At 40.6% G+C, this 26838-nt stretch overlaps 4 protein-coding genes across 4 annotated transcripts; 1 reads left to right on the top strand and 3 right to left on the bottom strand.

Moving 5' to 3' along the window:
* Positions 1-199: 199 nt before the first annotated feature.
* Positions 200-2481, bottom strand: ATC70_004197 (uncharacterized protein; the record flags this gene model as incomplete). The annotated part of the gene is made up of 10 exons (XM_064823506.1): positions 200-753; positions 806-887; positions 944-1110; positions 1160-1251; positions 1310-1440; positions 1495-1556; positions 1607-2164; positions 2221-2289; positions 2348-2368; positions 2424-2481. The coding sequence occupies 10 exons, from the start codon at positions 2479-2481 to the stop codon at positions 200-202; spliced, it is 1794 nt and encodes a 597-aa protein (XP_064688331.1).
* Positions 2482-5394: 2913 nt separating this feature from the next.
* RVB2 (RuvB-like protein 2) lies at positions 5395-6520 on the bottom strand (the record flags this gene model as incomplete). The annotated part of the gene is made up of 2 exons (XM_064823505.1): positions 5395-6317; positions 6403-6520. The coding sequence occupies 2 exons, from the start codon at positions 6518-6520 to the stop codon at positions 5395-5397; spliced, it is 1041 nt and encodes a 346-aa protein (XP_064688330.1).
* A 1224-nt stretch (positions 6521-7744) lies between these two features.
* ATC70_004195 (uncharacterized protein) lies at positions 7745-8951 on the bottom strand (the record flags this gene model as incomplete). The annotated part of the gene is made up of 3 exons (XM_064823504.1): positions 7745-8094; positions 8153-8805; positions 8875-8951. 3 exons carry the CDS (start codon positions 8949-8951, stop codon positions 7745-7747), a joined length of 1080 nt encoding a protein of 359 aa, XP_064688329.1.
* A 9238-nt stretch (positions 8952-18189) lies between these two features.
* Positions 18190-25298, top strand: ATC70_004194 (uncharacterized protein; the record flags this gene model as incomplete). Its single annotated transcript, XM_064823503.1, has 3 exons — positions 18190-18451; positions 18734-21129; positions 21189-25298. The coding sequence occupies 3 exons, from the start codon at positions 18190-18192 to the stop codon at positions 25296-25298; spliced, it is 6768 nt and encodes a 2255-aa protein (XP_064688328.1).
* Positions 25299-26838: the final 1540 nt, after the last annotated feature.

Genomic DNA, 26838 nt, shown 5'->3' with positions numbered 1-26838 from the left:
AGGAAAAAGCAAAGATAAATGGGCATGATTAAACAGTTCACAGATAAAATAGTGTGCTGACGCTGCGGCATAATCATTCTGACAAACGAATCACACAAAATGAAGAGAATACGAAACCTCCTTATGATGGCAAGCTGTGTTTTTATTCTCGCCATGATGACAAGATGATATATAAGAGAGACACTGGTTGCAGGAGCTTTTAAGGCGCTCGCTTTGGTTGAAAGAACAGTGATCTCTTTTGCTTTCGATCTTCCTCACTCAATCGTTTTGGCTGTGATTTTCGCTTTTTCGTGGATGACGAGGGTGATGCTGCAATGGAAGAAGGCGAGGATAAGGATCGACTCTGCTGTAACCGCTGTCTTTCTTCATTCATGAGATCCATGGCAAAATGGTAATCAGAATGCTCCTCAACAGAAGCAATCAAGACATATTGATTGCACTTGTCGCAAAGATATGTTTCACCTTGTTGTTGTTGTTCCTGAGCATTGTATCTGGAGAATAACCCACCTTGTGTCTTGCTGCTGCTACTACTCTTACTGCTCTCCGTATCTGATGCTTGCTTTAATAATTGTTCCTCTATTCCATTGGCGTTGTGTGCACTTGCATCCTTCGATTTGGTAAAGAATTGATTGATGGTATGCGATTTGACTGATTCATCAAAGGATAAATTTGACGCCATCAAATCAAGACCAATACAAGGATATCCGTCTTCCATTGAATTGTAAACGCTGGCAAACTTCTTGGCAAGGATTTCTATAGCAACAAGATAAATATTTCTACTTGCGAAATAGCCATTGGTGCTTACCATGCGTTTTCATGTCATCTCGGTACAAGGTTCCTAGTCCTTTTGATCGGTAAGAGGGATGACTCACTGTAGCATACCTTAGCTACCGTCATAAAAAGATGAGAATCCAATCCACACCAAATGAACAAGATACATTACAGTGATCGCTCTCGGCCAGCTACCATATTCCTCATAATGTTGTATGATACGACGATGTAATTCAGCAGCCAGGATGGTAAACCACTTTTGAAGATCCTCTTGTTGTGCCACTGGTTTAGTAAATGTCTTGGCTGCCATGAGCGATTTAGGAGCCTTGCTAGGAAGAACTGAGGACATGTTACGTATCTAGTCTCGCTATTGCTTAGCAGATGTTACCTTCTTCATGATCAATGCCGCGACATATGTTATACAAAAATACGCCTGTGGATTCTCCAAATCTCTGTTGCAACGACTCCATCGAATGGCCCCTACCATGCTACAGTGTAAGCACAGGTGCATAATCCACACATGCTTTCCTTTTCATACCAAAGCTCACTTGCATTCTGTATGCTCAAATCCTCCACCACTTCATTACCCAGTTTTCCACCCAAATTCCTTATCTTGTTGAACGGTGTCTCACACATGAAATCAAGTCTAGCTGATTCTCGTAATATAGTCTGGTCATGCAGCTTATCAGCACGATGCTAGAATGAATAATGTAATGATTTTACCTGCTTGTTGGGCTTATTCTTGCTGGAGCATAATTTGGCTACAACCTTGTAATGTGCAATACCTATTTCAAGAATTAGATCGATTCTACCCTCACACTTGGAAAATCCATACCGGCAGAACAAAAGTATTTCAATTTATCATACACTTCCTGTCTGATTTCTGCCGCTAATTCAGCACCTAATGACAATTGTAAATCTCGCCATGTTGTAGGATTCCAATGCGCTTCCTCTGGCGAATCCGCATCGAAATTTAATCGTCTCTGTTCTTCCTCTCTGGACTCGATGACACAGCCGAGCTTATCCCAATTTACATAAACACCACACTCCTCATCCTGTAGTCTGTCCAACAATTCCGGCATTTTGTTGATATATCTTTCAATTAAACGCTGATTAACCTTCTCCGTCACATCCATAAAGCCTTCATCTGTGCCAATCTTTTGTATTTTGTCGCAATTCTTGTGAAAGATCTTGAATATATCTCTGGATGCATTTCGATAAGCATCCAAGGATACTTTGTGGGTACTTCGATCTGGATTATCATAGTATTTAGGTTCTGTGTCGTGTTCAGCAAAAGTTGCTACATGCAGCAGTTGGATCTCTGGACACAACTTTCTGGCCTCTGTCACGTTGGTCATTTTCTTGATGCCCTTCTCTCTGGCAGCATAGTTTACTGAAGGATTGTTGAGTGATGTGTGCTTTTATGATGGGTTACAGTGAGAATAATACCTGCAATTAAGCCATGCCATTGTTGAACTGCGGCTGGTGTATCAAACGGAATGCCTCGTCTTACTTGCTCTAATTACAGTATTTAGCTTGTTGCGTAGCACACCAGTCGATGGCTTTACATTATTACCAACTTGACAGTAGAAGCAATCTGTGAAATGTTAGTTGCGCTCCCATGGCATTAGCAATGAAGAAAGATAAAATACCCAGATCAATGTGAAGTATGCAGCGAGAGTTCTTTAATGAGGCTGGCAACGAGCTCATCTTCTGATTATATGCAAGAGTATGAAAGTGAAAGAGAGAAGCAAATTGTTTAATCAAAAAAGGCTTTTATGTGACTTTTGGCAGCGCATTTCTAGACATGATTCATGAACAAAGCAATCGTTTTATTATTGATTTAGAGAATGGAAGGTATTTTGACTAATGATGAATGATTTGAGAGAAGCAAAGCGTGCTAGAGGGGATTTAGCAGTTGCAAGTATCACCACATTTACATTCTAAGAGCCAAAAAAAATTAGTATTACAAAAACAGAGAGACGCGTTTAAATACGGGCAGTACCTTTGCCAGAAGCTACATACAACATGTGGGTCAGTGGGACTAGTCTTAAATTTCAGATTTATTCAACCTACCTTTACAGGCACAAGTATCCTTGTGTTCTTGCTTGGCCTTGCAGTTTTCACAAGCACAGTCGGCACCACATTTGCATTCGCCAGCATTGGCACAACTAGCAATGGTGTGTCACTTGTTTTGTTTCACCATGTACACTTTGCAATGTTACTTACGAGCAGGTATTATCTTTCTTACAGGGACAGGCCATTTTGAATTATCTTTAGTATTGTTGAGAATAAAGAAAAGAGAAAAGCATCCATCACACTACCCTGCTCTTTTATACACATGCCATTTCAATATCAGCCTTTGTGTGAGAAGAGATGTATTGAACATCATCTGTCAAAATGAGTACCTTGAAGGTACCACATGATGACTCTTTGGTTCATGTCCTTCACTCATTCTTGCGTCAACTCATCGCGTAATATTATTCCATATCTAGTCTAATTGTTCATTCCTTAACCTGTGTAGTTGCAATTCATGTATTGTTCATGTATTTTGGCTTCCACACATGTAAACACTGCACAGTTTGCTTTTGTTTGAGTGGACCGTTCAGAATCAAGCACAATTTGCTTTTGTTTTAGTGGAATGTTCGGAATCAAGCACAACTTGCTCACTAATCAAAATCCGCTAGCTAATGAGGCAAGTTGTCTTTTATGCAAAACCGGCTCCAGACGTTGAAACAGTTTATTGGAACCATACTAATCATTCTGCAATGTACCTTGGGATAGTTAGCATGGGAAAATTCTCTTAAGACTGATTCACAGTTGGCGAAATCTATCGTTTTAACCAAGCTTCAGGAATGACAATGACATGAGCGAACCGTGTTAGAACCTCTGATGCTGTTGCAATTGATCCAACAGGCATAATTCTGTTTGGGAACAAATGAGCTTGATTGCCTTCTAGTCTTTATATCACTATTGTTGGGTTTTTCATGCAAATCATGCCTGCCTAGTCATGTCTGAGGTACTTTAACCAATTGTCAGAAAACTAAAAGGCACTCTTTCAGATAGTAGAGAACGTATTTATGAAATAGACATTAACAGGTATCTTGGCGTTGGATTTAAGGCTAGGTTACCACCAAAGCTCCAAATGTAATAGCTGTTTAAAGTAAAATCACTGCTTAAATTTGACGTTTTTGAAGGCCAAATTTATGGTGTTTTTGGCCGATCCAAGTGCTCAGAGTGGTACCAAACGAATCCCCCCGAGTTTTCAGTTGCTTCCTGATACCTTTTCTTGAAAAAAATAATCTACAAAAAATTGTCGATTTTTAACGATTTTTCATGAGGGTATACAACGGATCAAGGATATGATTCACTGTAACTCGATTTTTGACCCCAAAAAAAGCAGCTTTTCATATGATATACATTAGTACAAAATGTTCAGAAAGAGTCTTAATATCATATAAAAGCTACTTTTTAGGAGATTCTTATGCAGAGTATCGACTTCTGGTCCAAAAACATGATTTTCTTTAGACGCTATTTACTCAAAACTCTAATTCTGTTTTTTTGCTAAAAGTTATACTATTAGATGCAACGTTTTGCATACTACAAACTTTATTAAATTTACTTTGTACAAAAACTGTTACATCAAGAGAAACTGACCATTTTCTGCTAAAAAGGTCCAAATTTCCATCCTGAGCATTAGTTGGGGACAAAGAAAAAAAAAGGCGGAGTTTGAAATGTTTGTGTGCTATGTTTGGTAATGAGCAGATGCCCTGCAAATGCCTTTTGTGGATGCTCTGTAAAGAAATATTTAAAAAGACTGTAGTAGGTGCTCTATTCAGTATCTTTTGATAGGCATCACCAACCTAAACTCTAAACTGCTGACTAAATGTTTAAAAGCGGCTTTTCCGATTCTATTATACAAAAAAAAAAAAAAAGGGTTGTTAACATTAGCGCATTCAACGCTAGTTCTACATGGCTGATACTTGGCTTAGTAGGTTTGGCGCTAGTAAAACGATACGTTCAAGTTACAACCAAAATGTGTATTCCATCGTACAAGATCATGGAAAGCAAATGTGTAAGCAAATGTGTAAGCAAATGTGTAAGCACCCCCTTAAATTTGGGGCGAAGCTTAAATTCGATGTTGCAAAAACACAAATCATGATTTAGTATACCGTATGGACTTGCGCAACGTATCACACACAGTGGGATCGTACATTACAGGCACAAAATGGCAGCCCATACGAATCAAGGGCACTATATTTAGGTAGCCCTGGTCGAACGTTTTGGCTCTGTAGTACCTGGATGCTGCTGCTTTCTTTTATGATGAAGCTATAAAGACAGTTCAGGACATATTCATCAAATGTTGGTGAGCTAACCATTTTTAAAGCTTCAATCCGTAAATGCTGAACTTGGAGTAACAATAAACCCAAGAATAACAGTTTCATCCGCCCTCGTCATATTGTTATTCTCTTTTGATAAATAAACACAGCGAGTTATTTATAACTCGGAGCGCTACCAACACGTATATCTCTTAGCGCTGTGTGCTCGTCAACATTAATGTACGATACAAAACAATCCTGTTTAAACTAGCATCCTATCAAGAGAACTAGGCTGTTATATAAATTATTTAATTTGATACATGGAACTGACACGTTTAGATCTCTCATAATCTGGGTTTGGAGCATGATTGGAAGGTGCGGTTGCATAATCAATACAATGTCTGGGAAACACGCCCTTGGTATAACCCTTGGACACATTGATGCCTTGACACCAACCATCGTCGTATTCCACAATGAGCTCTATGTGGTCTCCTGTCTCGATCTCTAATTCATCGCTTAGAGTAGGTATATAAGTAGCAATGACATAAAATGTGCCTAATGATTGTGGTGTAGTAGATGATATATTGGCAGCTGCTGCCGTAGTCGTTGCAGTGGTAGCGGTAGTTGTGGCAGCTGCAGCAGTAGTGATGGGCTGTTGTATGGCAGCATTGTTGCTAGGTGAAATAGCAGCAACCTCGTAGTTATCAAATGTTGATTGCTGTTTCTGATACGTGGATTGTTGCTGTTGAGGAGGAAAGTTGTTGTTATATGAAGAGTCGTTACCAAAGCCCATGGTAAATGGATCAGGTTTTGACGATAAGTGAGCTCGTGTATTTTGACGTGATATCTTTCGCTTGCGAACGATTAGAAATGCAGCAGCACCCAAAACTACAACTACTACTGCTGCAATAATACCACCTATGATACCACCTGAGGATGAACCGCCACTTGTGGATGGTTGTGAAGAGGATGATGCTGAAGGCAAGAAAGTGGTGATGCTACTGGATCCAGTTGGCAATGCAGATGTTCCACTGCCTATTATAGATGTTGGATGTGTTTCTGAACTCTTTGTAGTGGAGGTTGATTTGTGATCACTGGCTGTTTCCTTGGCAGTGGATGCTGATTTATGAGTGTTACTTGTAGCCTCTGCTTTCGTTGTCGTTTTTGATTCTGCTGTGGGTTTCGACTGTACCTTCGTAGTAGATGCCGCCTCTTTTTTAGTGGTATCTAAAGAAGGTCATCATCTGTTACTAACCCATGTTTCATGAATTGTTTATTTTATGTTTTTTTTTTTTTTTTTTTTTTTTTTTACTTTCAACTTTTGTTGATTCTTCAGCTCTTTTCACATTATCAGGCACCCATAATGCGTTTGCTGTGGCAAATGAAGCAGCCAAAACGGAGGCAATCAACTGGCTACTACTGATCGACATGGAGAAAGGAATGGAATGAAGTATATGGAAAAAGAGAAAGCAAATGATAATAATTCAAGGCGAATAATTCTCGAGAATATAAATTGTGCTGTTGGAGATACACAAGTGTCGCACCAAGACAATAAAACAATGTACCACAACCACGATCAACCTTAGTACGGATGGTACATATAGAGCATAGATCTACATGAGTGTAGTCGTAGAATACTCCTTTTAGTTGATGGTATACACATTCATCGTTTCCAGCGGTATAACAATGGGCTATTGTTTCATGATGGTTTCGTATATTTGTTTCAAGGAGAAGGCTATTTTTCTGTTTGGCCAAGCAAAAACCAAAGCTTGTTGGATAACATGGATACTGTCAACATGACAAATCATCTTTTGCTAAACTGGGCAGCGCGATGCTATGGAGGCTCTGCTGCAAATAGTCTTGTCTGCATGTTCAAATAATGCGATACGACACCAAGTGCCTGCATATTTGGCGGCTTTTGATCGCAGCCAAGAAACAATGATAAACATGCCAATGCAACCAAATGAACGCAATGAAACATGCACAGTATAAGATGATGATCAGTAAAGTAAATAGCTTATTTTTCAACATCCAACACATTGCAAGGGTTGTTGATCTCGATGGACTATTGGCCAAGAATCATTTATTATACAAATAAAGGTAAAATATTCGAAAAATGGAATTCTTTGCAACTCTATCATCTTGTTTCGCGGGCATCCTAATGGTTAAGCTTTTTTTTCAGTGTACGTGCAAATCAAAGCAGTATAATTTCAGATTAATATAAGCATTTGAACCGGAGAAGCAGCCCATCGACTGTGGATTTCAAGGAATTGTTGACAGATTATGGATTGCTAGCTTGTAGTGTCAATGTGTAACTCTAACTTTAAATTTATGCAATTGAAAGAAACTCTAATTTGGACCGACTTGTAGCACGAAAACATGGGTACTTTAGGATGTTTGTTATATATGAAATAAATAATGAACTTTTTTGTTTAATAGAATAGAATAATAACTTTTTTTTTTGGAGTTGGGCTAAGTATAAGAAAAAGAGAAAGACTAAATAATAAATGAGATTTTTGGAGGCAAAGTATTTACAAGGGTAACCCAGAAAAGTATACAGATGGGATAGTAAAAGAGAGAGAGAGAGAGAGAGAGAGAGAGAGAGAGAGAGCGATAGGATGTACAAGTAGATGAGAGGGAAAGGATAAGAATGTTTAGAATAATGAGCCAGAGACAACAGAGCTGAGGACGCTGCTGGCAGAGGAGGATGCAGGAGATGCAGGAGTGGAGGCAGAGAACAAAGACGAGCCAAATGAAGCCAATGTTTGATTCAAAGCAGCCATATGAGAGTGTTCAATGTGGTACTTGAGACCATTCAAGTTTTTGTAACGCTTGCCGCATTCGCCAATGGTACATTGGTAGGGCTTGGAGGCAATGCTGTCGTTGTCTTCATCAAGAAGGTTGCAATGACCGTGTTGGTTGTGGTATTTAAGACCATTGGGGTTCTTGTAAGCCTTATCACAGCCAGAGACAGGGCATTTGTAAGGTTTATCAGCATTAGCATCTAAAATAATGAAATTAGTGACCAAGCGCTAACTAAATGGATCAAATAAATAACTTACTTGTGTTGGCAGAAGCTAACAATGCACCAGCTTGGGCGAGGAAATCCTCATCAGTCATCATAGGTGTGGGAAGGTCACCACCATGAAAGGAAGAAGCCAAAGCTAATTTTTTAGCTGCAGACTGAGTTAAAAGGTCCAAAGCAGAAGGGCTGTAGGATCTCTTTTTGCCGCTTGATTTCTTAACAGGTTCTTCATCTTCGACAACAGCGGTAGTGGCAGCAATTGAGCGAGGTGAGGCAGGCAATGATGACTGAGATGATGTGGATGATGATGCAGAGGATGACGAAGAGGTAGCATTGTAGAGATCAGAGAGATAAGCAGCGGCTCTCTTTTTGATAGTATCCAAGTTGGACAAGTTCCACTCGCTGTCATCTAATAATGGGCTATTGGGAGCAGTAGTAGAATCAGAAGTAGGAAGAGAGGCAAATGACAGAGAAGGTGACCAAGAGTTCTCTGATTCATCATCGAATAAGCTGTTCTCGTCGTCCTCCAAGCGAACATGGCACTCTTCATAATGTTGCAGGAGATCGTGGAGATCATTCAAGATGAGGCCACAGCAAGCAAAATCACGACAGAAAGAGGCCTCCAAATCCTTTGATTCAAAGGCATCCTTGATGTCGTTTTGGGGTACACAAAGCTGAAAATCATAGGTACTAGGAGAGAATGATCGCGTTAGTGTCAAATCACAAATCAATTGGACCCAATTCATCACTAGTACTCACTCAAAGTTGATGTCCTGCTTGGGTACAGTGATAGTGCTCATGCGACGGATGGAATTGTATTCAACAGGAACAGGCATCTTTGCGATATGAAGAGTGTATATATAAAATGCAAAAAGGAAAAGGGAAAAAAAAAAAAAGAGAGATAATAGCCAGAGGAAGTTGAGGATTTGATCAAGCCCTTTTTATATTTGGAATGGGAGTGTTGATTAAGAATCCCGCCTACTTCAACCTGTGCAACCAGCGTTGGAAAGAGGCGCTATAAAAACTTGTTAGTTCAATGAACGATTTGAGACAAAAGATTCTTAGTCCGTTTCTTATTATGATTGGGATGTGTATTGGTGATTCAAATGAAAATCAAACCCATCATTTCAAAAGGCATTGTGCAAGAGAGAAAGAGGGCAAGTTTCATGACATTTCGTTCCTCTGTACTCGCCCTCTCCACTGACAACAAAGCGTTTCCCCCCCCATAGATGAAGCCATGTCGAACCACTTTTTCCAACATCTTGTTCTAATTAGAACAAACAATCTTTAGAGTTTATGATGCCTAGTACTATTTTATGTAATTCTCATTATACCTTCCTTCTTCAGCCCGTTGTTTTCAGTGCTGTATGCTGTGCGATTATGTGTGTGTAATGTGTACCGCCCTACAACACCCCCTTGTTTTTCGTTCCCTCTCGTATGTTTGATGTACACAAGCATACAATAACATTCTTCTATTTCATTTGTGCTTTTCGGTGATGTCCGATTAGCATTGTGAGATGTACAGTATAAACTACCATGATTTAAATGACATCATGTATCGTAAAATGACAAGAAGCTAGCCTACTCTTTTACATTGACTTTACTCACAAGTGTCGATTATATACGACATAAGTTCCAACATGATTACATATAACCGAACTTCCGAGCTATTGCACTCTGAGTTACACATACTGTATAGAATAGTAACCTTGTACAGATCGTACTAAATATCAAAATGTGACATTTGTATCTCTTTGGACACACACACACACACACACACACACACACACACACACACACACACATGAACTTCATGCTCTCTCTCCTTTGAGCATAAGCTCGTCTGCTCGATAACAAACATCATTTAAGGGATCGGCAACACCAAATCGAGGATTGTAGTCCATGTCATGTTGTGAAGTGAGTTGGCGCCACTTTTTTTTTTTTTGCTCTACAGACCATTGCCACTGCTTGAGCAAAGACATGATTGAGTATATTTTAGACATCTTTCTATAGGCGATTCATTTTCTCTCCCTATTATATTCGCTGATTTACCCTCGGCTGACTGTGCGTGGTTGCTGCTATATATTCCAGAATGGAGGGTTGTACTCTTGGGCCTTATAGTATAAATATCATGTAAAATACATGTACAAACAAATAAACAATTTATACACACACGCAATCATAATCTCAAAATGTTGGAGAGAGAATAGTAACCACTGCTTGAGTCGCTGGAGCCTCTTGCTTTGCTGAGCTGAAATGGCCAGAAGGATTATCAACTATATCTATCGCTATGAGATGTTATGGCATTCGAAAAGGTTGTTTATACACTATCAATGCGTGTGAGATGCCTTATTTAGTTTACATCGCCGACTCATGAAACTTTATATACAAGAGATGAGCAAAAGTGCAATAATATATGTACTGTAATGCGGTGGATTTATATGTGCGTGTAATGTGTGCATTTGTGTATTTGTTGTTATTATCATCTGCTGATTGGATGTACTCACATGAGGTTTATTTTCATATCAATTGTCATCAGTGTCAAATCAATTGATTTGATGTGACGGCAAGTGTGTATAGTTGTCTACTGTGTTCAGCTCTATACCAACTGCGGTAACATTTCACTTGCGCCCATCCTTCACCCCCAACTTCTCCACTCTTGTCTCATTTTCGGACGCGGCAATACTATGTCAAATGCTAGAGAAATACTGCGAGATCGTTATTTGCAATTGTGGTTACATGTCGTTCAAGATACGCCTTATGCCACGATACATTTACATGGCAACACAACTGTAAATGCTAAACTATGTTCAACAGACAGCGAAAATAACAGATTTAGGGTCGATGAGTTGAAAGCACCGCTTGGCACGTACAACCGAGCCATTATACGAGGCAGCGATATTGATTTGATTGAATGGACCACTCACAAGGATTCCGTTACAAGCTAAATCAAGAAGGAAAAGACTGTACGGAGCCTTGCCAATCTATTATCCAGACCCTGAACGGGAGCAAGGAAATCCCATCTATAGATTATTAATAAACAAAATGGATTTCTGGTATATACCAATCTCTAATGATACACTTGATCAACGAAATGTTCTTTATAGGGCAGTTATAATTAGACTATGCCATGCATCCTGTTGAATTTATAATTGTTGATTGCCTTTTAGTTGGATTCGTGTATTCTGGTCATACACTACAACTCCCGGAGTAGATATTCGGTTCATGAACTCAAATTTTAAATCGGCTATAGCATCACTCTCTAAACTAGTGAAAGAGTGTAAGCTAACCAAACAAAAGAGGATGATAAGAATTAAGCTATGATGTACATGAAACATCTTGCTCAAGCCATCAATCAGTCATGAAGTGATTCTCGTGACGAAATTCTTTCATATATGAAATAAACCAAGTGAAATGATCGTGGAAAAAACCAAGAAAACTGATTGTTACATTGTCCCTCGGTTTCGTCTGAATTTGTAGTGGTAGATTAATTAAAGGAATATACTCCAGTTGCAATTGAGCAAATTATCTATACTGTCAACACGTTGATTGGAGGATTAAAAGAACAAGTTTCACAGAATTTCAAGAGTTTCGGTATTTCATTGCAAGGTCCCTTATACATTTGAAGTAGAATGCACTATAATAGCTTTAGAGTGGCTCAAAGAGCTTCGTGCAGGAATGGCATCTATGCCAAACGTCATATGCAGTGTGAGCAGTAGCTTGCAGTCTATCGACACTAAAACCTACAAGGCGTACATTTCTTTAGGAAATGAAATATGAAATGGTGATTTAAATCTGGCTTCAAACGCCCTTCTAAAACTAAATAGGCAAAGGTTATGTTACAACGAGATATCATTTGTTGATTGAAAAGAAATCACCGAGAGTTGAAATAAGCATTAATGCTATCTGGCACTAGAGCAAATTCAGCCTGATGTTACATCTGGTATTTCGATATCTAAAGCAGCACACACAGAGCTAAGCAGCTGCGGCAAAAGGATATAGTAATGCTTGGCAGGACCGTGATACAGCAGATACTGGATGTGCTCTGATATGCAAAGTGATATACTCATCCACAAATTGGGTCGGTGAACGATCTACAAACAAACAGATGTCTAACGAGGTTTCACCTTCTATAAGAGGTTTAAATGGAATACAAGTACATCATTCTGTCAAGCAACCTTCATCGACACAAATGGCGCATTCTCAGCTTGAATGAAGGATTTAAGTCTGATAACGACAAGCGATTTGGAGCCTTGCCAGTGCTTTATGGATAGACGTTGCAGAATGGATAAAATGTAGGCCGTAGTATGTGTTTATCTAATGGTCCCGACATACAAATTACAAACCAAGATTTTTGTGTCCTGATAAAAATTCCAACCCGGCAATAAGGCACTTACTAAAGTGCAATCTTAATTAGCTTTGCACCTTGTTTTGGAATTGTAAAGCTCTAAAATTAAAGACATTATCAAGATTTTAGCTGATGTTTTGCATGCAACGCATGTGATGTGGCACATCAGGTTTGGCAAATGAAAAGCTTTGTTCAATGTCTTTGCTTTCTGATACTTTGTGCATTTTCTGTTCGCCTCATGTCAATGGCCCAAAATTAGGGGTGTGATTTTAACGTTTGGCTTGTGGTTACGTACGTCAATTGCAAAACTGTATAAGAATAAATACAGATATCGAACGAGAAATGTTTTACATGCTAGTGGTCGTAAAGGATCATCCGAACATTAGTTTCTAAAAAAAAATCCTGCGATTGACTCTTGAAAATGGCCTTGCTAGTGTCTCTCAACGATATATATATATATATATATATATACGATTCCTTCTACGGATAGAATGCGCCTTGTCCTAAATTCCTCCTTTCAGTTTTGTCGAGAGCAAATGATCCTAAAGAATTAAAATATACTGTAAAGCTGCTTGATGCATTGTGTCCAGCCTAGACATTGTCTCGATTTTACTATTGCGCTTACGTTTGTATAAAGAGGCATCATTCCTCCCTCATGCATTTGGGACCTCACACGGTCTGTATTGAGAAGATTTATCCACGGGCTTGTAAAGTCAAAAGGAAATACATTATTTTCTTTATAGAAAGAAGTGCTTATACTTCGGATGGCTCTCTACCTTCGCTTTGCTTCGGTGAGAACAAACCTGCGCAGCGGCAGCTCGTGCTATCGATTGCCCTTGCATACCTTATCAAAATACTACTACTTTTATTTCGAACTTCTACTTGCATATGAGAACCCTTCATATTATCTGTGTATCTGATTCTTATGTAATGCTCTATATCCATATACATGTAACTACTTCATATACGGGTAAGCAGCATACTGGCATCTCCCCTTTCTATTCCTTAGTGTGCCTAATACAGCACAATCTAAGTGCATTTGAGCCGTGTTTTCTCGTGTTAGAAGCCGTTTTAGACTTCTAGAATAGCACCAAACAGTCTGTCTCTCATCTAGGAGTTACTTCCTGACACCTTTGCTCAACTTTTTGAGGACCCAAAAAACATGGCCGAAATTCGATCAAAAAGCATGAGGTAACCCTCATGGTTTTCATTGAAAATCAAATGACCGCGTTTTTTACCTTGATAACGAACACTTTTGTTATGGTACATATTAACTCAAAATGTTTCTATCAATCTAACGTAACTCCTGAAATCATCTTTGTGGGACTTTAATATGTAGAATCTATACATTTTTGCCCAAGGCCTCATTTCAGATTTTCTGAAGTTACTCAATATGTTTATTCAAAACATTTACCTTACTTGGTACCATTGGAAGCGCCTTGAAAAGTACTCCAAGAAAGATTAAGGAAGCATAAGATAATCATCATATTTTACATAGTCGAATCTGGCAAAATAGTTCAATCGAGTCGTAAACCGTCAAAATTTGGCCAATCTGGAACAAACTGTGAATCTGGGGTTTAATTAATTTTGACTAATGGGACCAGCTGGTAAACTCAATGCCCTTTTAGTCATGAAGGCAATACAGTAATAGATGCTTTTGAAGCGTATGGAAAGTAGGTGGCAAATTACATAGCACTACCGTTAGCCAAGCTATTTTTCTTGCATTCTATATTAAATAATGCCAGTCTATCAAAATACTTGTTAGATCAACTTCTTTCCTTTTTGAGGCTTTGAAAGTGTTTGGGGATCATAAATATATTACGTTACGATGAGCATTTCAACCTTTTTGTTGGTTTCCACCAAAACGAAGCGTAGGTTAGGAAACAAACTTACGTTCATGTGTCTCGCGCTGCTGTAGGCCTTTGGTTAATATCACAAAATTAATAATAATAGCTAAAATATTAGAAGAAACTTGTTTGCTGATTGATAGTGATTTAATCATAAAATCTCTAATGATCATATAATGCGAGCCATGTCTGACAAATGCCTGGCAACTCAGTTTCAATATTACGGTTGTGAAAGTGCCTATGGACTATAACTTTGTTATGTTATGTTCCTATCTACAGCAACATTTACTAAACTAGCAATCGAAATGTAGATTGAAAATATCGACAGTTATGACGGCCACACGCATGATAGCGGTAAGCCAAATAGTATATATTAATAGGTAGGATACTAATACTCTAATTCTCTAATACGCTGTTATAAATGAGCTGAATACAATGGTGTATACATCATATAGTATATCAAATTCTATAAAAAAATCGTCGTCATGGCCAATTACAGAGATATAAAATGTGAAGCATTGAGCACTGGATAAGGCTCAAAAAACCTTTGCTCGTACTTACAAGCATGCTTATGAGATCCTGAGTGAAGAAGAAGAAAGGCAAGCCTGAAATCATAGCACCAAACATTTTCGCATTTGACTCAACCTTCAATTGAAATTGAGGCTCATTGTTATGGAAGATAGGCGCACTCAGGATTTGTCAACTGTCAACGAGATTGCAGCCATCATTCCTAATAACTATTCTGATACAAATTTTAGAAATGTCCTCATCCTATACAAAAATAGCTTCAGCCAGTGGCAACAGTCTCTTTGAGACGATTCGATGAAATCTATACTGCCTACATTCTATATTGAAATGCTGCAAATCATGATTAGGAAGTTGGGATTACATATATTTTGGCGGTGAGCTAGGCTGACTGGTGTTGTCAGATACGAAATTTTCTAACAAAAGCAAAGAAAGTATTCAGTTTGAGCGACTGTCCTTTTAAATTCATGATCTTCATTGATTTAGCACCCTAATAATCATCATCGTCATCATCAGAAACGCATTTGGGTCAGCCAGCAGCAGCGCCGCCGCCGCCGCCAAAATTGCTTCAAACTCAGCTTATTTTTCTCTGTTCAAGATTCGCCAGATTTTGTCTTTTTTCGACTTCTTTAATATATTTTTCGAGACTCGACTATACAAGCTGTGATGAACAGCCCGTACATCCTAATACATTCTTGGAGTGCTTTTTAAGGCGCTTCCAATGATGCCAAGTAAAATAGATGTTTTGACTGAACTTATTGAGCAATTTCAGAAAATATGAAACGAGATTTTGGGCAAAAATGTATAAATTTTGCACATGAAAGATTCCCAAACAAAGTTCCAGGGGTAGCATTGAATTTAGAGAAACATTTTGAGTTAATATCATAACATAGGAAAAGTGTTTGTTATCAAGGTAAAAAGCGCGATCGTTTGATTTTTGTTGAAAACCATGAGGGGTGCCTCATGGTTTTGAGTTGATTTTTGGCCATGTTTTTTGAGTCCTCAAAGAGTTGAGCAAAGGTGTCAGACAGTAAGTGCTAGACGAAAGCAATTGTTTGGAGCTATTCTGAGTGTCTAAACCAGCTTCTAACACGAGTAATTACTGCTCAAATGCATCTATATTTTGCTGTGTTTTGCATACTTTTCAGTATCAAGAGGCAACATTAATATTCTGTAAGCCAAAATCATACAAGATACATGCTGAAGATGTCGATTTTGGTCCCGGCCAATTTACGAGGCGAAAGATCACTTTCGAAGACAAGAAAACAATAGAAAAAGGAAGGAAGGCTCAAAAGATCGAGCAGCATTTGTCAAAATCCAGTGCTTTCAGATCCAAAAAGGTGGAGGATGTCATGTCAAATCTTGGTGCACACAAAAGCAATGGTCAAGCATTTGCGGGCGCTGTATCACTCAAAGAGCTAGGCCACTCCCTTTAATAAGGTTGATCATACTGACATGCGTTTCCATTCTCGGTTTGCTTTGCGTGAAAGATCCTTTTACGCTGGTGGTTGTCCCCAAACGTCTCTTACAATGGTCATTGGAGATACGGATCTTTGTTTCGACTCTCGTTTAAAAGATCATATGAAGCATAGTGGAAAATGGAGACCTCACTTACATTCATCTGATGCCACTGTGCATACTGCCAACGAACACAAGACATCCCAGATATATATGTAATGCTTTGGTCTCACCTCTCATCCCACACAAACCATCAAAGCAAAGGATGGTAAGACCAAGACAATGTACATTCATGGTGTGTTCCTGTGCTTAACTCCAGCCTGCGAATCCGTTCTCAAATACAGAGTCATTCAAGGTAGAGACAAGACATCTGCTTTGGCCATCGCTGTCTCTAAATTTTCCATTCACTTATTCAAGCAGCCATTGCCTGTATTCAATCCAAAGCTCAGTTAATCCAACACTGGCATTACTTCCAAGACCACCTCTTTCTGCAACAGATACAAGAGAAAGGACGGCAGCGGTGCTGCATTATGAAACACCTGAGTCTTTCAAAGTAGCGTACCCAATCCGGCTCATAGTAGAAGGACTGATTTACTAATTTGCCATTATACTCGCAAGATTCAAGTTTTCTTTCTCGAACTGCTCCAAATCTTTAACTGCCCTCACCTACTATCAGTAGTGACTTTGATATAATTGCAGCTTGATATCCGCTTTGATGCTCGAGAAGTCTTTGAAAATGCCCTTAAATACCGCATAAGACCCCATAAAAAGATATTTCATAGTAATAACATTGGACACTAGTTGATGACTGTGTAGGCTGTTACAGCTCGCACGTTCACGCATAATAAAGGTCGGATACGACCAAAATAGTATTATAAAATCACGGGTGCAGGTGTGCCAACACAAAAGTCATCCTCATAGGCCAGAGCAACCTGCTCTCTTTAAATATCAACCCCTGAAGCACATATTAGAATGCTTAATATTAGTATTCCGCATGTTTCTTAGCAATTACTAGTCTTGTGAGTGGTTCTTGGTAGCGGGAATAGCTTTGATACAGGAGTTTATCAATTGGTTTAGATATCAATGTACATGGAAACCTTTCAACATCCAGAATCTGAAATGTTGGCAACCTTTCTTCAATAAATCTCACAGCCCCATCACTATTCCCTGCGAAAATTGGGATACATTTATGATTTCAGTTTGATGGAGAGCCGTGCTACTGTGTTCTTCATCCTTGACTGCGAAGCCTTCTAGTGTTACACTTTCTGTACCACTAAAGAGCAGGGAAGTGCAACAGTGGCTTGTCTTTCAATCTAGAATCTATGAATCATAGATCTTATAGTATAGCCCACTTGCTCCATGATTCTTTACAGCCAAAACACCTCGCTAGCATGTAAACATGGACGGATTTGCTCCGAGAAAAAAAAAGAAATTGACATGCCAGATGATATGTAATTTTCGCAGATATTAGCATCTGTTGCTCCATAAATCATAGACTCATAGATGGATCTAAATTATAGCGGATCCTTAATGTTTGTGCAAAATTTTCTTGTTCGAAAAAGTATAAAAAGGGGGCCAAAATTGACTTCATGAACTTTTCAGCATCCTTGGCTGACAATTCCCGTATTACACTTTTCTTTCATAACCTTATAAATAAAAACTTTCTTTTCTTTTTTTTTTTTATAATCAACTACAACTGCATTTTGTGTTCCCAAATCAAAACGCACGTGCCCTCTTAATATCCTTCAAATCAAGTTCCATTTTGTCATTTCTTTCTGTTGCATAGACCAACTAAGTAATATATCATGATGATTGACATGTAATGAAAACAGGACATGACATACTAATCTTCCATTTCAGTTTTCCAAATTATAAATTAATCAAACACAAAAAAAAATGTCATCAAACATTCCTTCTGTAACTTCTGCTCCCATTAACTCTATTCTCGGTGCTCACATCACAGCTCCTGCTGCTAATGCCACACCTATTAGTCGTTCTCCTCGTTCTCCTACTGCTCCTCATCGCCCTGCTGCTGCATTGGAGGATCCCAAGGATGTAACCACTGCTGCTTTTGTTTTAAAGGATGGAACTAGTTTCCAGGGTATTTCCTTCGGTTCTGAATCAAAGAGTATTTCCGGTGAATGTGTCTTCCAAACAGGTAAGGATTTGGTAAATTGTGGGGGGAGGAGAGTGGGCGATCAGGTTGCGCACGGGGAGTGAAATCTGTTTTTCGTTCCTGCATCGTTGTCGTACCTGTGTGGTGCTGTTTTGGCGGTGCTGTTTTGGTGGTGCTGTTTTGGCGGTACTGTTTTGGCGGTACTGTTTTGGCGGTGCTGTTTTAGCGGTGTTGTTTTAGCGGTGCTGTTTTGGGTTCGGGATGTGTGTGTGTGTCTGTGTGTTTTGTCATTTGGGTTCTGACATCCTATTGTTACCGTTGTAGGTATGGTTGGTTATCCTGAATCCTTGACCGATCCTTCTTACAGAGGTCAGATCTTGGTTGTCACCTTCCCTTTGGTTGGTAACTATGGTGTCCCTTCTCGTACTGAAATGGATGAGCTGTTGAAGGATCTCCCCAAGAGATTTGAGTCTAATCAAATCCACATTGCTGGTTTGATTGTCGGTAGTTACTCTCCTGACTACTCTCACTATCTCGCCGAGTCCTCTCTTTCCACTTGGTTGAAGGAGAATGATGTCCCTGCCCTCTACGGTATCGATACTCGTGCTATGACCAAGAAGATCAGAGATCAAGGTGTCACTTTGGCCAAGATTTTGTTCCCCAAGAAGTCTAACGGTCTCGAGAATGCTGCCTCTGCTCTCGGTCTCTCCAACACTCAAGATGAGCCTGTCTCTGAAGATGAACGCTGGATGAAGTCTTATGAGAATGTTGATTGGGTTGATCCTAACGAACGCAATTTGGTCGCCGAAGTCTCTATCAAGGAAGCCAAGGTTTACTACCCCGATCCTGCTAATGCCATCAAGACTCCTTCCGGTCGTACTATGCGTGTCATTGCTGTTGATATCGGTATGAAGTACAACCAAATCCGTTGTTTCGTCTACCGCGGTGTTGAACTCAAGGTGGTCCCTTGGGATTATGATTTCAATGCTGAGCCCGTTGATTCCTATGATGGTCTCTTCCTTTCTAACGGTCCTGGTGATCCCACTACTATTAGCGTTACTGTTGATAGAGTTCGCGAATATATCAAGAACATCAAGAAGCCCATCTTTGGTATCTGTTTGGGTCACCAAGTCATGGCTCTTGCTGCTGGTGCTCAAACCCTCAAGATGAAGTATGGTAACCGTGGCCACAACATTCCCTGTACCAACATGATCTCTGGTCGTTGTTACATTACGTCTCAAAACCACGGTTATGCTGTTGATGCCGCTACTCTTCCCGAGAACTTTGAAGAACTCTTTGTTAACGCCAACGATGGCTCCAACGAAGGTTTGATTCACAAGAGCTTACCCATCTTCTCTGTCCAATTCCATCCTGAATCTACTCCTGGTCCTCGTGATACTGAGTTCTTGTTCGATGTCTTTATCAACAACATTAAGGAATGTCTTGAAAAGAACACTTTGGCCCCTGTTCAAATGCCCGGTGGTACCAAGGCTGAAAACATCAAGAAGAATCCTCGTGTCAGCGTCAACAAGGTTCTCGTTTTGGGTTCTGGTGGTCTGTCTATTGGTCAAGCTGGTGAATTTGATTACTCTGGTTCTCAAGCCATCAAGGCCTTGAAAGAAGAAGGCATCTACACCATTTTGATCAACCCCAACATTGCTACTATTCAAACTTCCAAGGGTTTGGCTGATAAGGTCTATTTCTTGCCTGTTACTCCTGAGTTTGTCCGCAAGGTCATTGAATTTGAGAAGCCTGATGGTATCTACGTTACTTTTGGTGGTCAAACTGCTTTGAGTGTTGGTATTGCTCTGAAGGACGAGTTTGAAGGTCTTGGTGTTAAGGTTCTCGGTACTCAAATTGATACTGTTATTACCACTGAAGATCGTGATTTGTTTGCTCAAGCCTTGTATGAGATCAATGAAAAGTGTGCTCAATCTTCCTCTGCCGTCACTGTCGAAGAAGCTTGTGCTGCTGCCAAGGAAATCGGCTACCCCGTCATTTGTCGTGCTGCCTATGCTTTGGGTGGTCTTGGCTCTGGTTTCGCTGATAACGAGAAGGAGTTGATTGCTCTCTGTAACAAGGCTTTTGCTACCTCTCCTCAAGTGTTGGTCGAAAAGTCCATGAAGGGCTGGAAGGAAATCGAGTACGAAGTTGTTCGTGATTGTCAAGATAACTGTATCACTGTCTGTAACATGGAGAACTTTGATCCTCTCGGTATCCACACTGGTGATTCCATTGTCGTTGCTCCCTCCCAAACTCTTTCTGATGAAGACTACAACATGCTTCGTACTACTGCTGTCAATGTCATCCGTCATTTGGGTGTTGTTGGTGAGTGTAACATTCAATATGCCTTGAACCCCTTCTCCAAGGAATACTGTATCATTGAAGTCAATGCTCGTCTCTCTCGTTCATCTGCTCTTGCTTCCAAGGCTACTGGCTATCCTCTTGCCTTTGTTGCTGCCAAACTTGGTTTGGGTATCCCCTTGAACGAAGTTTCCAACAGTGTCACCAAGGTCACTTGTGCTTGTTTTGAACCTTCTCTTGATTACGTTGTTGTCAAGATTCCTCGTTGGGATCTCAAGAAGTTCAACCGTGTCAGCACTGCTCTTTCTTCCTCTATGAAGTCTGTTGGTGAAGTCATGGCTATCGGTCGTACCTTTGAAGAAACCATGCAAAAGGCCATTCGTGCCATTGACTACAATCTTGTTGGTTTCAACTCTGTAAGTTGTGATATAAACTATAATTAGGGGATTGTAAACTTACTAAATGATTTCTTTAGTCTGACCTTATCAAGGATGAAGATCTCGATTATGAGCTCACCAACCCCTCTGACCAACGTCTCTTTGCTATTGCCAATGCTATGGAAAAGGGTTACACTGTTGACCGTATCTGGGAATTGACCAAGATTGACAAGTGGTTCTTGAACAAGTTGATGCGCATCCACAATCTCGGTGAACGTCTCACTGGCTTCACCAAGGCCAACCTTCCTGGTAACTTGATCCGCTCTGCCAAGCAACTCGGTTTCTCTGATCGTCAAATTGCCAACAAGATCAACAGCAATGAATTAGCTGTTCGCAGACTTCGTCAAGAATTCGGTGTTACACCTTTTGTCAAGCAAATCGATACTGTTGCTGCTGAATTCCCTGCCTTCACCAACTACTTGTACATGACCTACAATGCTACCGAACACGATATCTCTTTCGAGGACAATGGTATCATGGTCTTGGGTTCTGGTGTCTACCGTATCGGTTCTTCTGTTGAATTCGATTGGTGTGCTGTTCGCTCTATTCGTACTCTTCGCGCCAAGGGCATCAAGACTGTCATGGTCAACTACAACCCCGAAACTGTCTCTACTGATTACGATGAAGCTGATCGTCTCTACTTTGAAAACATCAACTTGGAGCGTGTGCTTGATATCTACGAGATTGAAAAGTCCTCTGGTGTCATGATGTCCATGGGTGGTCAAACTCCCAACAACATTGCTTTGCCCCTGTACCGTCAAAACGTCAAGGTGCTTGGTACCTCTCCTGAAATGATTGATAACGCTGAAAACCGTTACAAGTTCTCTCGTATGTGTGATAACATTGGTGTTGATCAACCTCTCTGGAAGGAATTGACCAGCTACGAGGAAGCTGAAGTCTTCTGTGCCAAGGTCGGTTATCCTGTCCTCGTCAGACCTTCTTATGTTCTTTCTGGTGCTGCCATGAACGTTGTTTCCTCTAAGGATGATCTCGAGTCGTATCTCAAGGAAGCCGCTGCTGTCTCTCGTGATTACCCTGTTGTTATCTCCAAGTACATTGAAGATGCCAAGGAAATTGAAATGGATGCTGTTGCCTTGGATGGTAAGATGATCATGCACGTTGTTTCTGAGCACGTTGAAAACGCTGGTGTCCACTCTGGTGATGCTACTTTGATCTTGCCTCCTCAAGATTTGGACCCTGAAACCGTTCGCAAGATTGAGGCTGCTACTGCCAAGATTGGTCGTGCTTTGAACATCACTGGCCCCTTCAACATTCAATTCATTGCCAAGGACAATGAGATCAAGGTTATTGAATGTAACGTTCGTGCTGCTCGTTCCTTCCCCTTCGTCTCTAAGGTTCTTGGTGTTGATTTGGTTGAGATGGCTACCATTGCCATGTTGGGTCTCCCTGTTGAGCCCTATCCCAAGGTCAATATTCCCAAGGACTATGTTGGTATTAAGGTGCCTCAATTCTCCTTCAGTCGTTTGTCTGGTGCTGATCCTATTTTGGGTGTCGAGATGGCTTCCACTGGTGAAGTTGCCTGTTTCGGCAAAGACAAGTACCAAGCTTACCTCAAGGCTTTGTTGGCCACCGGCTTCAGTTTGCCCAAGAAGAACATCTTGTTCTCTATTGGTTCCTACAAGGAGAAGCTCGAGATGTTGCCCTCTGTCAAGAAGTTGCATGAGCTTGGTTACAATCTTTTCGCTACCACTGGTACTGCTGACTTCATCTCTGAGCACAACATTCCTGTTAAGCATCTTGACTCCTTGGATGGTGATGTTGATGACAAGCTCAAGGCTGAATACTCTCTTCAACAGCACTTGTCCAACAACTTGATTGACATGTACATCAACTTGCCTTCCAGAAACCGCTTCCGTCGTCCTGCTTCTTACATGTCCAAGGGTTACCGCTCTCGTCGTATGGCTGTGGATTACTCCATTCCTCTTTTGACTAACGTCAAGTGTGCCAAACTCTTTGTGGAGGCTCTTGCCCGCAAGAAGGACTTTGAGATTCACGGTGTCGATTTCAAGAGCAGTAGCAACACTGCTACTCTCCCTGGCCTCTTCAACATCAATGCCTACTTGCATTCTGCTGAGGATCTTGCTCAAGTCACTGAAGCCTCTCTCAAGTCTGGTTTGACCACTGTCTCTGCCGTCTGTGCTGATGTCAAGGATCAATCTTCTCTTGAAACCATTAGTGCTGTTGCTCACAAGAAGGCCAATGTTGACTACTTGCTCAACATCACTGCTACTGCTGATAACGCTGACAAGCTTGACACTATGGCCTCTTCTGCTGCTGCTGTTTACATCAACACTGATAAGATTGGTAGTGGCAACGTCTCTGTCTTTGACTCTGTCTTTGAGTCATGGCCTAGCGATCAAGTCATGATCACTGAAGCCAAGGGTACTGATCTTGCCTCCATCTTGTTGTTGGCCTCTATCCACGGTCGTGCTATCCACGTCTCCAATGTCACTAGCAAGGACGATTTGGCTTTGATTGGTATGTCCAAGAACAAGAACCTCAAGGTCACCTGTGATGTCTCCATCTACTCTCTCTTCCTCAACAACGCTGAGGTCGACTCCAAGACTTTGCCCTCTGCTGCTGATCAAGAAGGTTTGTGGAACAAGTTGAGCGTCATTGACTGTTTCTCTCTTGGCTCTACTCCTGCCAAGTTGGATGGCTCTGCTGTTGCTGGTATCGCTGAGGCCTTGCCTTTGCTCTTGACCGCTGTTGCTGATGGCCGCTTGTCTATCCAAGACATCATTGAGCGTATGAACGAAAACCCCAGACGCATCTTTGGCCTTTCTGCTCAACCTGATACCTATGTCGATGTTGAATTGGACCGTCCCAAAACCTGGAAGTCTGGTGTTCTCTCTGGCAAGAAGACTCAAGGTCTTGTCAGTCGTGTTGTCATCAATGGCGCTACTGTCTTTATGGATGGTATTGTCAGAGTTGAGGGTACTTTGGGCCGTGATCTCTCCGTTCAAGCCAAGGCTGCTTCTGCTGATAGTGATGTCGTTGTTGCTCCCAAGAAGAAGACTGAATCCACTCCTGCTTCTATTGCTCACATCACTGATGTTCCTGAGACTGCTCCCGAAAGAAAGTCAATTCAACCCTTCGATCCCATCAAGTTGGCCGGTGCCAGTGATCAACAATTGGTTCCTTTCACCTTGCCCAGCTATGAAATCTCTGCCTCTCTTGCTCGTGTTGTAAGCAGATCTCCCTTCTACCGCAAGCACATCCTCCGTTCCAAGCAATTCGACCGTAGCGATCTTCACTTGTTGTTTGGTGTTGCCCATGAGATGCGTAACCTCGTTGAGCTCTATGGCTCCATCAGCTTGTTGCAAGGCCGTGTCATGAGCACCATGTTCTTTGAACCCTCTACTCGTACTTCTTGCTCATTCGAAGCTGCCATGTACCGTTTGGGTGGTAAGGTTGTCTCTGTCACCGCCGCTACTTCTTCTGTTCAAAAGGGTGAATCACTCGCTGATACTGTTCGCACTCTCGGCTGCTACTCTGACCTCATTGTCCTCCGTCATCCTCAACCTGGAAGTGCTCAAATTGCTGCCAAGTACTCCAAGGTACCTATTATCAACGCTGGTGATGGTATTGGTGAACATCCCACTCAAGCTTTCTTGGATGTCTTTACTATTCGTGAAGAACTCGGTACTGTGAATGGCTTGACTGTTACCATGGTGGGTGATTTGAAGAACGGTCGTACTGTCCACTCCTTGGTCAAGATCTTGGCCTACTACCAGGTCACAATCAATTATGTATGCCCTGACAGTTTGTCTATGCCCAAGGATGTCATGGAGGAAGTCGCTGCTGCTGGTATCAAGCAAAACTTCTACTCCACTCTTGATGAAGTGATTGGTAACACTGATGTCTTGTACATGACTCGTGTTCAAAAAGAACGTTTCAGCTCTGAAGAAGAGTATGTTCGTGTCAAGGATGCCTTCATTCTGAACAACGATGTCTTGAGCAAGGCCAAGTCCCAAATGATTGTCTTGCATCCTCTTCCTCGTGTCAATGAAATTGAACCTGAAGTTGATTTCGATCAAAGAGCTGCCTATTTCCGTCAAATGAGATATGGTCTCTACGTTAGAATGGCCTTGTTGGCTCTTGTCATGGGTACTCTTCGCGGTTAAATTTACCTTTCCATTCATAGACATTATATAAATAGCTTATCCATCTTTATAAATATAACATATACATAGTAAATAAATAAAAAAGTTTTGTTCCATTGAAAAGAAAAGAAAAGGTGTTGTTTCAAATTGGCATTTGCATGAAATATATAAATGACAACTCCCATGACATCATGTTCCTGGATCTGGAAATGCACATTGCAAAGTCTTTGATAAAGACCACCTAGAAATCTGAGCTATAGAGCCATGAACCACCCATATTTGAGCTAATTTATAGTGAAGTTTTTTCTAGATGCATTCTATCTATTGCGTCTGAAATGTCCAGGCTGCCTTACAGCCGTCGTCGCCTCACTGATAAGCTGTATCATTGTGCTATGTTATTGCGATACAACAGTGCCACTCAACCTAATATCTCCAGCTGAATGTTTGAATGTAACAGCATGCTCTAAATTTAGATTATTGCATACAATGTCTTTACGCTTTTGTACCGTATTAAGAATGCGCCTACTGACAAGCAAATGTATAAAACACAGCTAAATTCGTCAACTTTCAAGTCTTATTATCCTGACATGTAGACCTTTCTGAGCCACCGGAATGACGCCAAATAGTCTCTCTCGTCTAGAAGTTACTTCCTGACACCTTTGCTCAACTTTTTGAGGACCCAAAAAACATTGCCAAAAATCGATCAAAAAAGCATGAGGTACCCCTCATGGTTTTCATCGAAAATTAAACGATCGCGTGTTTCGCCTTGAAAATGAAGGCTTTTACTATGGTACATGTTAACTCAAAATGTTTCTATCGATCTAACGTAGCTCCTGAAATCATCTTTGTGGGACCTTGATATGTAAAATTTATACATTTTTGCCCAAAACCTCATTTCATATTTTCTGAAATTGCTCAATAAGTTCATTCAAAACATCCATTTTACTTGACACCATTGGAAGCGCCTTGAAAAGTACTCCAAGCACGTATTAAGAAGTAGGGACTGATCATCACAGTTTATATAGTCGAATCTCGCAAAATACATTAAAGAAGTCGAAAAAAAAACAGAATCTGGCAAATCTTGGGCAAAGGAAATTACCTGAATTTGAATCGATTTTGGCGGTGGCATTGCTGCTGGCTAACCCAAATGCGTTTCTATATCTGATGATGATAGTGATGATGATAATGATGATGACAATGACGATTGAGATGCTGATTAGCTTGAGTACTTTGTTTGCTTTTGTTGGAAAATTTCGTATCTGACAACACCAGTCAGCCTAGCTCACCGCCAAAATATATGTAATCCCAACTTCCTAATCATGATTTGCAGCATTTCAATATAGAATGTAGGCAGTATAGATTTCATCGAATCGTCTCAAAGAGACTATTGCCACTGGCTGAAGCTATTTTGGTATGTGGCGAGGACATCTCTAAAATTTGCATCAGAATAATCATTGGGAATGAGGGCTGCAACCTCGTTGACAGTTGGCAGATTCGCAGTGCGCCTGTCTTCACCAGCGATTAGCTCCAATCTCACCTGAGGATTGAGTTGAGCATTCTA

Source organism: Mucor velutinosus (assembly GCF_035048745.1).
Source record: "Mucor velutinosus strain NIH1002 chromosome Unknown tig00001540, whole genome shotgun sequence".
NCBI classification, from domain to species: domain Eukaryota; kingdom Fungi; phylum Mucoromycota; class Mucoromycetes; order Mucorales; family Mucoraceae; genus Mucor; species Mucor velutinosus.
This window is presented reverse-complemented; position numbering and strand designations above follow the sequence as displayed.